The sequence below is a fragment of the Hippoglossus stenolepis genome, chromosome 17 (assembly GCF_022539355.2).
Source record: "Hippoglossus stenolepis isolate QCI-W04-F060 chromosome 17, HSTE1.2, whole genome shotgun sequence".
Taxonomy (NCBI): domain Eukaryota; kingdom Metazoa; phylum Chordata; class Actinopteri; order Pleuronectiformes; family Pleuronectidae; genus Hippoglossus; species Hippoglossus stenolepis.
In genome coordinates this window covers 17,647,281-17,661,377 of record NC_061499.1, presented here as the reverse complement: position 1 = coordinate 17,661,377, position 14,097 = coordinate 17,647,281, and the positions used below count along the sequence as shown (strand labels likewise).

At 40.4% G+C, this 14,097-nt stretch overlaps 2 protein-coding genes across 3 annotated transcripts in view; one reads left to right on the top strand and one right to left on the bottom strand.

Moving 5' to 3' along the window:
• Positions 1–5,017, top strand: part of kcng2 (potassium voltage-gated channel, subfamily G, member 2) — a 28,439-nt gene extending 23,422 nt beyond the window's left edge. Inside the window, exon 3 of the mRNA XM_035181976.2 lies at positions 1,347–5,017. Within this exon, the coding sequence (XP_035037867.1) occupies positions 1,347–2,174 (828 nt within the window). The 3' untranslated portion in view covers positions 2,175–5,017. The remainder of the gene's footprint in view (positions 1–1,346) is intronic.
• Positions 5,018–6,990: 1,973 nt separating this feature from the next.
• LOC118124931 (solute carrier family 66 member 2) overlaps positions 6,991–14,097 on the bottom strand; it is a 30,140-nt gene continuing 23,033 nt past the window's right edge. For both annotated transcript variants that reach the window (XM_035183151.2, XM_035183152.2), the window contains one exon: positions 6,991–11,061. In XM_035183151.2, the coding sequence (XP_035039042.1) occupies positions 10,851–11,061 (211 nt within the window). In that variant the 3' untranslated portion in view covers positions 6,991–10,850. The remainder of the gene's footprint in view (positions 11,062–14,097) is intronic.

Sequence of the window (14,097 nt, the reverse complement as noted above, 5' to 3'; positions counted from 1 at the left end):
GTTATTGTAACAAAGCCGACAAAGAATCCTTACAAATTTGGCAAAAATGACATTCAAAAATGTTCACATAGACTCACGGATTACATGATTAGATTTGGGTGGTCAAATGTCAATGGTGGCCTAACAAAACATATTTTTGGCCTCTATGACATGAATTTCTTAAAATTATGACCAGTTGTCACTTGGACTTGGAAAGTGATTTGATTGGTCAAAGGTGAAAGGTCATGGTGACCTCATATGAGTCTGAAGAAAAAGTATGTAGCCTGAATATCTACTGTTTGAAGGCATACAAGGCATACAACCACAGAGGGCTTTCACAATTTCCCCATTTTTTTTATAAATCTACACCTAATTATCCTGCAAATAAACGAGAGACAATTCTTTGGTCATGTATGTTTGTATGTATCATTACAGTCGTCTTTGGTGGCAATAAGCCCAATTTGCAACGGAGGAGGTGATCATTGTCAATAAAATGGCTAATTCCCTGCAAAAGAAAAGGCCACAAAAGACACTAAAAGACTTTTACAGATTAAGAATCATTCATTTGGTGATTGTGCCCCAGGAGATAAAACCACAGGTAATTCGGTAGCGGCATGTTGCTCTTGCAGTAATTTAACAACCCAATATCACAGAATCTGCACATGCTGTTGTTTCCCGTAGTGAAGGGGAGTTCGACGACGGTAACCTGCTGATGGAGGAAGACGAGGAGAATTCCATGTTAATTACGCGGCCAGTGGCAGACTAGTCATTAATTACCCTGAAGTAGATGCAGAGAAAAAGAAAAAGAAATTCTTATACTTTTTTTCTCCTCCAGGGGAGACTTTTTCTTAATAACCATGTAATCTCTTATAATCATATTTTCAAATATTTATGAATCCTATTACAGCAGTCTTAATAAAAGAAACATCATAATTAAAAGAGTAAAGGAGAGAATATTTCCGCTGTGGCTTTAAGAATCCACAGTACAGCTCATGTTGGGCTCACACGGCGTTCACCTCTTGATCGCTCCGGTTTGATGTGTGAGACGTTTACTAGATGAGATAATCAAAGCCTTTGCTTTATGCTCCGTGAACCTTCAGCACCTTCTCTGTTGTGTTTTGTTCTGTGAGAGAATAAACTCACCTTTTTTCGCTTTGAGATCAAACGCACCAAACCTGTGCTGTCAATGCCGAGCCCACCAATCAAATAAAAACTTTGAATTTGAAACAGACTCTTAATTACTGACTTCACTCTGCATCTCTGTGTCCTATTTATCTGAAGTGCTTTCGGAGTTGTCATCGCTGCAGCATAATGTAATACAGCCCCAATGATGTATGTCTTGATGCGCTTCTTTTTTCTCTCCGCAGGGTGAGTGCTCCCAGAGGTGCTATAACATCTTCGTGCTGGAGACGGTTTGCGTGGCCTGGTTCTCCCTGGAGTTCCTGCTGAGATTCATTCAGGCGCCGAGCAAGTGTGGGTTCCTGCGCACGCCTCTAAATGTCATCGACGTGGTGGCCATCCTCCCCTACTACGTCACCCTCATCGTGGACTCTCTGTCGGTGGGAGGCAAACCTGTGGGGTCAGGGAACAACTACCTGGAGAAGGTGGGCCTCGTCCTCAGAGTCCTGCGAGCTCTGCGGATCTTTTACGTGATGAGGTTGGCCCGACACTCCTTGGGTTTGCAGACCCTTGGTCTGACAGTGAGGAGGTGTACACGCGAGTTTGGCCTGTTACTGCTGTTCCTGTGCGTGGCCATGGCCCTTTTCTCCCCACTGGTGTTCCTAGCCGAAAGCGAATTGGGCGCCAAGCAGGAGTTCACCAGCATCCCTGGGAGCTACTGGTGGGCCGTCATCTCCATGACCACGGTGGGCTACGGAGACATGGTGCCCAGAAGCATCCCTGGCCAGGTGGTAGCACTCAGCAGCATCCTGAGTGGCATTCTCCTCATGGCCTTCCCCGTCACGTCCATCTTTCACACCTTTTCTCGCTCCTACGTGGAGCTGAAGGAGGAGCAGAGCCGGGCATCGAGGCAGAAGCCAGACTCGCAGGACAGCACCAAGTCCCAGAACAGCGAGGACTCTCAGGAGACGGACAGCTACCACGGCATCGCGGAGGCCACCGCCTCATCCATGCAGCGGAGAAAGTCCTTGGCTGCTCACAGGGCTGCTGAGATTAGAGCGCCTGTGAAAACTTAGCTTCTCTGACTGTCTGCCTATATGTTCAAGCAGCAGCCTGGGAGGATGTGACACCCTGCGCTGGGACTTCAAAGATGACAGCAGCAGGATTTTTTCCCTCTGGAGCTTCAGGTCTCTGCTTTGATCAGTGTATCTGAGTTTCCTGAATTTTACAGAGCTGCAGAGGTCTGACTTTAAAAGATGGAAGATGATACAATATTCATGATTAAACAACTCAATTCTTATGATATTGACAAACTGATAGAGACAGTTTCTGACTGCGATTCAGGCCAAGTCTGGGCAAAAGGGAAAACTAATACCAAAACATCACTTTCAGATGTTATTCACACCTCAGACGAATAGTTTATGTTTCTCATGTAGCTGCATTTGAGAGGATTGACTTAAATAAAGGTGTTTGCTGTGATTTCAGACAGGCAGGTATTTATCATCTCCACTCCCTCTGTATTGTATTTGGTAAAAGACTCATAACTCATACAAGTGTGACATGTACACAAGGATGTCAGCATATTTATTTGCAATTAAGCAGAACAAATGAACCAAATGAACCAATAACACAAAACTAATGTATCTGCCCAAGGGCTCTGCAGTGTGCTGGGAAGTTCTGTTGATTTTGGATGGTTGATACCACTCTCATCTCTACATGAAAGCTCACATGCTGATGCTTTAAAATAATTGTTTGTTATTCTACTTGTTGCAAAGAATGAAGCTACTGCTAAGATTAGCTTAGCTTATCTTAACATAGTTTTGGCGCATGGTGAGGTCAGGTGCTCAGGAAGTTGCTTACACCAAGAAATAATCTAACAAATAAAACCACACATAGTCAATTTTACAATTACAGATTTCTGTACAGGTTTAACTAATATATACTGTAACTGGATAAAACGTACCTTTAGAAATGTTTAGCTGGAGTGAGCCAAGCTAACTTTTGCTTTGGGGTTTCATGCTAAACTAAAAGCAGCAGCTGTTGCAACAAATTTAAATGAAAGAACCCTTGAGAACGGTTTTGAATTTTCTAACTAAGAAAAAAATATCCTATTTCACAAAATGTGAGCCTACAACATATGACATATGGCCATATACAACTAGCATTATTCACAGTGTGACGTTAATGTGTTCAGGTTTTGGTTTTGAGTGACAGTTATACTCAAAACATTCAACCATACCTCACAGTCTTCAACAGCTAATGTACTTTACTCAGTTGTCTTTGATGTGGCTTAGCTGTGACTTAATTTAATATTTCTCCAAAGAGGAAACCTAGAATAGTATTTGACATTGCAACTGCAGGGAATTCTGATGAAAGCCATGAGATGCAGATTAGATTTCCAGAAAAAACCATTGAGTCAACCTTGACTTGAGATTTCTTTGTCAACAGACTAGGGTTTGGTTATTACCTTGCTAAAGATACAATCCCTGTTGGGAAATCTGGTATTGTTATTGATATATAATTGGGTATGTTGGAATCTATAGAAGATGAATGGTAAGGATTCTGGTTACCCCTCACATTTCTACAGTGTATCCATCCATTCATTATTGGTCTTTGTGGGCCACGTACACCACAAAGGCCGAACCAAAATTAGACAGTCTGATCTACTTTTCGTGATTGTCGTCACCAGCTCGTCTGTCCCTTATTGCTGTTGAAGTTACGTACCGTTAGCTGTTTGATGAAGTGTGATACCTAAGCACTGGAAATCTCTTGCCAGCGCCATTACCTCTGAAAAATTATATGTCACCAAAGCGCAATGAATCCTAGGATAGGGTCGAGAATGATCCACCTGTGGATGAGAGGATGCATTTGTTGGCAGCATTTGAAGGAGCCTTTGAACTGGGACAGCCTAGTCGGGCCACTGTTCAGAATCGGTCTTCAAATGCTACCTCCAAAGCATGTAGCCCTTGAATTGAGATGCAAATTATACCGCTTATCCTTTAAGGGTCGTGGGGAGGTCAAAGTCAATCCCAGCTGGCATTGTGTGAGAGGGGAGGAACACCGTGGACAGGTCACCAGTGTATCGCAGGGCCAACATACAGAGACAAACAACCATTCACACTCACATTCGCACCTATAGTTTACAACTATATGATATTATCAGTTGTAAAAAAGTTAGCATTTTCTAAATTTCGGGATATGAAATCCCAAAAATCAATCAATGTGAGAATTGGAGATGACAGTATGTTGGTGCCTCTCCTTTTGTTGCATTATGGCTAAATTCAGAGTAGCCTATTTCTTTATTTTGTATTTAACAAGTCAGAGAAATTAACACTTACCAAAAGGTTGATTATCTTCAAAGAGGCTGACTGGTTGGAAATATTATACATGCTCCCTAGGGCAATAAAAATAACAGACATGAAAGGCTAAAGTCTAAACCCATTTCAGGTGTTGCAAATAACTTTTACATTATTTCCTCATACAATTGCAAATACAGCACTTCATTTTCCTTGACTTGAGGGCTCTGCACTTAGAAGTGACACATTAAAAAGCCATTTCCTTAAATTGTTGTCAAGTTGGAACCAATCAAAAGACGTGCGAGTGCCGGAGAGTGCAAATTAGGTTCAGTTATTTTTAATATGCCACACAGATTGTGAGGACCTGTATTTCGTGCCAACTCTGAATCGCAGTCACTGGATTAACTGAATGATTTAAAAGCATGAAAATATTGGAACACTCCACTATCTAACTATTATATTTAGGTTTTAATGAATTATTGTTTTGATGAGGAGTGGATGGTGCGGAGAGACATAATTTGAATAGAAATCCAATTGAAATGGATTTGTGCTTTGCGTCATGAGTCCGTAGCCTGAGGAAGGGCTTCTTTTGAAAAATGTAATAAAGATTATAATGAACACAGTCCCATGTGGAGATGCTTTGATTTAACAATTTAATACACACAAGGACACTTGCAAATTTGCAAGATAGTGCATGCTGTACCTCTGCACTTAGAATATCTTAAACTGTTTTTTCTGAGGCTTCGTTCATGCTTTCCCCCCCCGTAATGAATAATAAATTAGTGATGTTGTCTCAGTGCACTTAATGAAGTGTTGAACTTAGACTAATTCTGTTCAGAGGGTCCTCCTCTTCACCCTCAGGCTCTGTGAGGTGAAGCTTAAGATCGGACTAAGGAAGAAAATACCCTGAACTGAATTTGCCTCATTGTTGTGATCTTCAGACTCAGTTTGTTTCCGAGGCCACAACCATGAATAACAAGTCACTGAGAGAATATTTAAGACATTGCATTCGGTCAGAGTGACAGTCCAAGGACTGTCACTCATGTATATATATATATATAAATCAAATATATATATATATTGTTAGCATTGTACTAGCTAACAGTTATCATTGAAGTAGACACAGAACAATGTTAGTTTGTAGTCATATATCTTGCCACCTCATGGATGAAATGTCAATATTTATTCTTGTTTTATCTCTGTTTGTCTGAAAAAAAACATTTGGCTCTTTAACTTGTAAATGCTGCACAATGTTCACCAGCTCGTTGCTGACTGAGTTCACTTTTGCTTTGGACTTCAAGTGGTGTTCATGGCCAGGCGTACACTTTTTAGTACAGGGGAGCCATCAGATGCTCCCGACCGCACTCCAGGCTCTCACACAGTTGAACCAGAGTGACAAGTTTCTGCATTATTTCTTGAGAAATCCACAAAGATGTTGAAAAATGAACACAATGTTAAAGAAAGTGATAACAATATTCTGGATCCACCCTCTTAAATGAATCCACCACAAAAGTCAATGGCCCGATCGTCCAGTCGGACAAACAGACAGCAATCAAAAGATAACCTCCTTGGTGGAGGAAATAAACCTGCAACTTGCAATGTTGTGTAGCATCACTCCTCTGTGAATAAGCCTACAACTAATATCAGAGTTTTGTCCTCTCATTATTGGATTGGGGAACTAAAACAGTAGAAGTTATGGCTTTAAGCCCCATAAAGCTGAGCGCAGCTGCAAATTCCCTGTGGATTCACTATTAAATGACCCCACTTTCACATTATACTGCCATTTAACCAATAATATACAAAAGATATAAATGAGCTATTTTAAGAGGCGCAGCTCTCTAGGTAGCAGTATACGAGATACTGAGTTTAAAAAGAGTTCCTGCCGTTACATCTGGTGTGATGCAGCGATGCACTTTTGAAGAGAGCAAGTACGTACTCAGCACAAGGCACTGGAGGATTTTCAAAAGATAGTACCAGACAGTATTTATCACACAGGGAAGCTCTTTCCCACCCACACACAGTCCTGAGGCATCGAGCACAACTCAGACTCTTGCATTGTGATGCTGACTTTACGTTAGAGATTAAAGTTTCAACACACTTCTGTCAGCGAGGGCCCATGAGAATCATGTACAGCAAATGTATGTATTATAGATAAGACATTTATAGGATTTTCTTTGTGTCATGATTTTTTTGCTGAGCTGATTAAAACGGTAAAAGCGACTTACGTCAACAAAAAAGAAAAACAATGCACAAAGGTTCTTCAAGTCTAATCCATAAGAGGCAGACGCGTCTTGCTTAATGGCACATTGAAGAACTCTCGAAAAAGATTCATGAATCTGTATCAGCAGTTAGAAAATGGCTTTTCATATCCATCTTTTTGCCCCCGTCTGGCTGGGACATCTATTATCAGCGGAGAGCCCAGCACATTACAATTTATGTGCTTCAGACGGCATATGCCCAAAGCAGGGCCTCGGCTGGTGGTCTTATTCTTCTTTTGACAATTGATGTCTGCCAGAGCTGCACCGCTGACTGGAGCAACGGTGCTTGTCTGCACACGACAAACAACACAAACATTTTTCATAACACGACGCATGAGTCTCTCCTCGTCCTCTTTAATAGGCTGACAATGCCAGGTTAGATTCCAGACAATACATAGTGTTTAAACAGCCTGAAGTGTTGGTAGATGTTGTTACTGACAGGTGGGCTGCTGCTGGCATTTTAATAGGAAACTGAAATACATACAAACAGATGTAACATAGTAAAAACTGCATATATGAAATATATTTGAGAACATGAACAAACTAAGTGTGGGGTTCACAGGTATAGGACAATATGCAAACCTTGGTGGTTCCTATGGGAAAACACATTAAACAAATTATACAAAGCAGGTAACAAATAAAAGTAAACTCATGTACATAGAATGAAACTGTGAAATTTCGATCACAACAACAACATACCAGCTATCTCACATTTTCCATAAAACAGTCACCCTGACCGCATTCTGAATAAAGAACATGAGAACCATCCCTTATATTGACATTTTAAGATTATAAAAAAAAGTAATGAAAAAGAAATGGGCTGGCAAAATAGGGTAAAAGCAAACACTGCACCTCCACTACTAACATACCAAGGAGTCATCCATCATGTCCTTTTTTTAACTATTCATAGAAAACTCCTGTGTTGTCCCAGTGGAACAAAAAGGGAAGTTTTCTTTTCTTGAGGCTTTGAAGACGAGGGCAGAATCGGATCTGCTCTGGTCCTCAGTTCACTGAAGGACTGACGGATGTACATCTCCTGGTTTGGCATTTCCTCCACAACCCAGACAAACATTACAAAGCAACAACAACAGCATCAAAAATCTTCACTGCAGTTGCGTCTGAACAGGAAATTAATATCTCATGACAAAATGTTGATGAGAACACCCTGCCAAAGAAGCACAGAAGCTCAGTCATGAGGATGGGCCTCAGGGGATGTTATTGAATTTGCAATATAAATTATAATAAAATGGACAGTCTGTGTTATCCATTGGCAATATGACGATGTAAAAGATAGGGGCATAGTCAAGTATTAGTCTGTAAAGGGAACCTCTCCTAGACTGGAGTTCAAAATGGACAAAATTGCAAAAATAATTCCATTTCTTCCTCATATTGTTCAGACTTTAAATCAGAGTAAATGGGGTCAAAATGTGTCCCTTCAGTCACCTAGTTGTAATTCGGCACAAGCTACGACATCTCCCACTCCCACTTGGCAGAAAGAACTACACTAGCAGTTACTTCCAAACTTAATCATACATACGATTCAACTCATAGTTGATAAAAAGGAGTTTCAGTTTTTCTGCATCTGATTTTACATTAGTTAACCAGCCACTACAAATCTGCATCACATAGGCTTTATATAAAGATCGATCAATCAATCAATCTAATTTAAATGTATAGCCCATATTCACAAATCACAATAGGGCTTTGACACATCTTCATGTCCTACCACTGTCCATAATTGAGGACAAAATATCCGCTATGATGCCATTTAGAGGTACCACCCTCATGAGCACTCGACCAATGGCGAGTCGGTCTAAGCTGTCAATCATGACGCTTCACCCTGTTTTTATAGCATCAAGTTTAAAACACAACTGATCAGTTGGAAACACAGTGCTAAGAACTACCTAAAATTACAGAATCAATGTGTATTTGGACTTTTTAGTTTGGTCCATGTCCAATCTACTAACATGGAGAATACAGCCAGTCACCAGGGGGCAATTAAGATACTTTGGCTTCACTTTTGGGGAGCTGTCACATCATCCATATTTACATACAGTCTATGGTGCAACAGCAAAATAGTCTATAAACTAAAGAGCGTGACTGCTGAATGCAGCACACGACCAAAGTTGAGTTATTTTTTAAAGAGGTTAGAACTTAATCAAGATCAATTCTATGATGATCCTCTGGTGGAAATGCTGTTTTCATTCTAAAGGGAGAGTAAGAGAAAGAGTTCAGACTGAATGAGGAGCTACTGGGTTATTTGAGCACCAGAGTGCTTCTGCAGACCCCCTTGATTCGCCTCAGAGACCTTAAGAAATTGACAGTAGAGTCAGACATCTGTTGGAAGAAGCCAGCAGCCGACAGTGAGTGTCTCTGTGTTGTTTGTGTGACAGCTGTCATCTCAGAACTCAGCAGGAACTCCAGTTTTCCTTGTTTGTCACTCCAGTGTCTCCCATTCTCTTTCTATTCTTCATCTACCTGTATGGCATAGATTCATAAAAACAAAGTTTGGATTCAGTCGGCTTAAATGAACACATTTTCAACTTGTGACGACTCGTCCTTGTCCCAGACTACATTTGCATTTCCATGCTTCAAAAGACAGTGTGTGCTGCTGAGCTTTGTTTAAAGTTTACTTTAGTGTTCAGTCTGGATGTGCTTTAAAAACTCCGGGATCCAGGAACTAAACGGATTCCTTTGTTTTGTATTTTTAAAGATTCATGGTGTGAGAATGATGAAAATGATAAACAAAAAACAACTTCAGTACAAAAACGTCGGCATCAGCTCCTGAAAAACCCATGCAGGTCAAAAACTGGTCGATGGGGTTTCATCCCGTTTCCTTCATCTCGACACCTTTGCTTCAGGCAGAAGACTGATCTGACGTTGTTTACATCTCTCTGTCAGTCTGAAGGCCACTGATGTTCAAGACTACTTGTCTTAGAAGCCAGTGCATTGCATCTCCAAACCCGTGGGGGTTTTCTTCTTTTGGAAAAAATTGATTGCCTCTTGTTTCGTCCCACATAGGTATGTATTTCATAGGTGGTAGTCTGAGCAGCATTTCTCCACCGTGCTGAGGAAAACCACTAAATAACAAAGTACTTTTTGCACATTCCGTAATCATGATTTGTTTTAATTTATTCAAACCAAAGACTGTATAAAATATGGACAGCGCCTCTCCTCTTCATCCTAGTATACTGAAATGATGCCCAAATATCCCAGGTACTAATGCAGCCATCTTGCACATTTTGAGCCAGAGTCTGAGCAGCAGCGATGGAGCCGTGGTAAGACGGTCTCACTTATACACGCGCTTGACCAATCGTGAGTCAGTCACAGCAGGTAATCATGATGTTCTACCACGTTTCAATATCATCAAATAATAACTTTAATTAAAAAAAAAATTTTTTTAAAAATAACTTCCTGGAAAATTGTGCTCCTAAACAAACAAACAAAAGAAGAAAAAAATCATTTGACATATACTTTGACTTTTTAGTTTGGTCCATGTCCTATCCACAAACATAGAGGTCGCAGGATGTATGAACGATACCACCGGCAGCCACCAGAGTGACATTGAAACGCTTTGGCTTCACATTTTGGGAGCAGTCATGTGGTCCGTCTTCATATACAGTCTAAAGATTCATACATTTATATTGCTGGTAATGCAGCAAGCCATGTTTGAATGTGTGTGTGTGTGTGTTTTAAGGCAGAGGGTCCATGCAACAATCATCAGTGTATAGGGACAAAAAAATAAGCTGGTCCGCCTTTTCCTTGAGCCTGATATTTCAGTGCATACATCTGCAGTTCGTATATACTCTATATTCATGTGCATAATATTTTCCACATGCACAGATTGATTCAAGGATATATTCTTTGAGATGTCTGCATTCCAAGACACAAGCATACCATCCCATTGAGAGGAAGTCAGCAAGATAATGAATAAAACAAAAAGGTCAAGTTTGGGTGTAACATGTCCTTCAGGTCTCACTGCAGACACCACCACCACCAGGTGTCTGTGTATCTTCATGACTTATTTATGGGTGTGTTTGTGTCTTAATGTATACTCAGAGGGGACAGTGAGCAGCCCACATCATCTCAAGGTGCTTTGGTACTCATGTATGTTTATACATGTCCACAGTTCCTCAGCAAGGCCTTCTCACTGCTGTTTTGAAGTGACCTCGGAGGGCTTGCAGGGGGGGGGGGGCTCTCAGAGGGCTTTGGCACTGGTGGTGTGGGAGACGGTGTGGGAGACAGGTTTCTGTGGGTAGCGGCTGTAGTAGTAAACCTGGAACAGAATTGCTATGTCGACCATGACCTGCAGCAGGCCGCATGTCCAGAACTGCACGGGAGCCTGGGTGATCAGGAAGTAGCCCGTTTTAAAGGTGTCGCCACTGGTCCACATCAGCACCATCTTGATACTAGGGAGAAAGAATAAAGGAGACTCATTAAAAACAGGAATTAATAAAAATCAATAGCAAATAACATGTCATCATTCCAATCTTCATGGTTACTAGTGTTTATTTTTGGAGGAATATATACGTTTAATTCCAAAATGCGCATCTTTATGTCTGTTTTTATGTTGAAATATGGCATTGTCCTGAATTATTAGTTTCAATGACGTCACTTTTTATTTCACTATAGCTGTTTTCAGACATGAACTCCGGAGAATGTCTGCACAATCCTGACATTCTCCGGAGTTTGTCTTTCACACATGAACAATGGAGCAGGAGATTCTCCGTTCAGACGCGTTCAAAACAGCACAGAAATCTCCGGAGTGTTGCAGTGGGGGGGGGCTGCAGCAGGCAGAGGCAGGACGCAACGTATAAATTCATATTTATTTTATATTTTACAGGACTTTGTTATTATTAATGTCAAAATTACTTATTTACTTATTTCATATACATTTTTCATGGGCCATAGCATCTTCTTCTGTTACTTTATCTTGCTTCAACAGACCTTTACTGCATCTTGGAATCATTTCCTCTTGATTTATATTAACTCTATATAAATTGAATTTGTCACCAAGTGTGGATGTTAATGACAGTAAGAAATTGGGTCAGGGAATTGCAATATCAGTCCAGGCAAGTAGGGAATAGGAAATTTGCCACAATAACAACCATGGGAAATTGAAATAATGAATCTTCTCAGGGAGCAGACTTCTCATCAAATCGACATCCTGTGGCACATTTCCAACTGCAAAACTCATGAGTGTTTCTGACACATACTGAGTCGGATGTTCGTAGGGTTCGTGGATCATGAGAAACATCCAGAGGACGAGTTTTACAATAACCTAAAAGTTATTATTTTAGCCCATATGATTTTAAAAGGCAAAGCACTTTATAGGCATAATCTTTGTCCCCTCGATGGCACTGAGAAGCATGTGAACCCAACTAATGAGATGGAAAAGGAAGTCTAATGAGAGAAGAAGACACAGGAAAGGAACTAAGCCCTGGGGTCCAAACACAAAACTTTATATACACGTAATACCTTCCTAAAATAGAAAAATACACAGTATACCACTGCACGCAAGAAATATGGGGACATCACCTCTAAACATCCTGTAAAGTTCCATTAAAAGTGTTCCCGCTTGAGGTCATGATTATTTTCGTTACCAGCGTCTCACAGCAGCAACACATCTATTTTCTTTTTCTTCCCATAAAACTTTTATGTTTTGCTTGAGATAGAGGATACAATGTGGGCAATGTTGACAATGAAAGGACTGAGCCAGCGCTGTGTCTACAATGCACCACTGTGCACACAAACACACACAGGACTCTTTTCTAAAGCAACCTGCCTACAACAATATGAACACATGCTGAGACATTTGAAATCCTTTCGCTCAAGCGTGTCTGTTTGGTTGGTCAGCACTATTTGGTTAAGCTTTGCAGGAGATTCTTTGTCCCTGAGCTGAGTGCTACACTGAATTTGAAGGTTTACACTGTGTTATCTTAGCATGCAAGGTGGCTCTGGTTGTATTTATCCAGGTGTTTGTGGTACCTGTCTGAGATTTCAACATCCAACCCAATACAGGGTTTCTCCCTTTCCTCCCCTCACTTGAGTGTGTTACTGCGACAACATGGCAAACTGACGTCACCAGCCTAGCTGCAGAATATGTGTGGATAATGTAGCGACTGAGGCATTGATTTTCTAGTGACTACTTTCGTATGTTGAAAAGGGAATATGAAATACTGTTGATTTTAACTAAGCCTTTATCCAAGAAAATATACAGCTAAAAAAAGATTGTGACAATATTGAACCATCATCAAGGTACACGAGCGGTTATTACTGCTTTAACCATATAGAAAAATGATTAATCACTTTTCATAGTGTTCCTGATATCATTATCAACAACATGCTACCAAACAACAATAATAATAATCAGCGTTTCCCCTTTATTAGTACAGCTACATTTTTCTCCAGGGGGAATGCTCGTGGACACCCATAGCTGCCTACCCTTTTTCCACTGGCTTGCTATTCTATATCCTTGTCGAAATCCCTGAAAAATATGCACCTAATAATGCAACTACACACCTACAGTCAATTTATACCTGTGTTACACCGAAAATTAGCGGATATACATGAATTTTTATAAACACAGATAAACCCACTCAAAAAGGCGATTGTCTCCTTTCACATTGCCAGAAGAGGAGCGTCACGACTGTTGGTATGTTATAACAGTCCGGGGCCAGTAGAGGGCTCTAGCACTATTTGCATAGTGGGTATTTAAAGAATCGTTTAGTCCTGCATCTTTCAAAATGCGAAGATGTGAAGAGTTCCGCCGTGCACATGTTTCACAAGATGTAAAAACAGTACAGAAACTTTCATGACTGTTAACACACATATGCCTAGAAGTTCAATGCACGTTGTAACGCCATGAAGAAAAAGTGCAGCGTCAGATCCTAGACTGCCAAAATAAAGAGTATGAATAAATTAGTGCGTTTACCCAGGTGTCATGTTTCCATCCAATAAAAACCCTGGTATACTGCAATCTGAATGTCTTTGGACTGTGGTGAGAAGAACATGCAAACTCTGCATATCATGAAGTTTTTCTCCAAACCAAGGAAGATAAAGTGAATCACGCGCAACCTGTTCATGATAGGCCATTTTTGCAAAAAGGTCATTGGTTATGCAGCCTTTAACTGTTTTAAATGAAAGTGAAGCTTTTTGCTTCTAATGCATAGTGATAAAACATCCTTGGAGAAACGGTGTTAATTATAATAATAATGAAATCTATTCGGATCCCTCTCGCTTTTTACTTTTCATACATTTTATTGTACTGTAGAATTCATTTCAAAGGGATAAAATTCAAATTTTTTCAATCTACACTCAATAAACCATATTGACAAGTGAAAATGTGCTTCTATAAAGTTTTTAAAAACTGAAATATCTCATTTCATCTCAATTCAATACTTTGTACAGTTACTGTTGAGTCTTCTTGCACAGCTCTGCCTTTC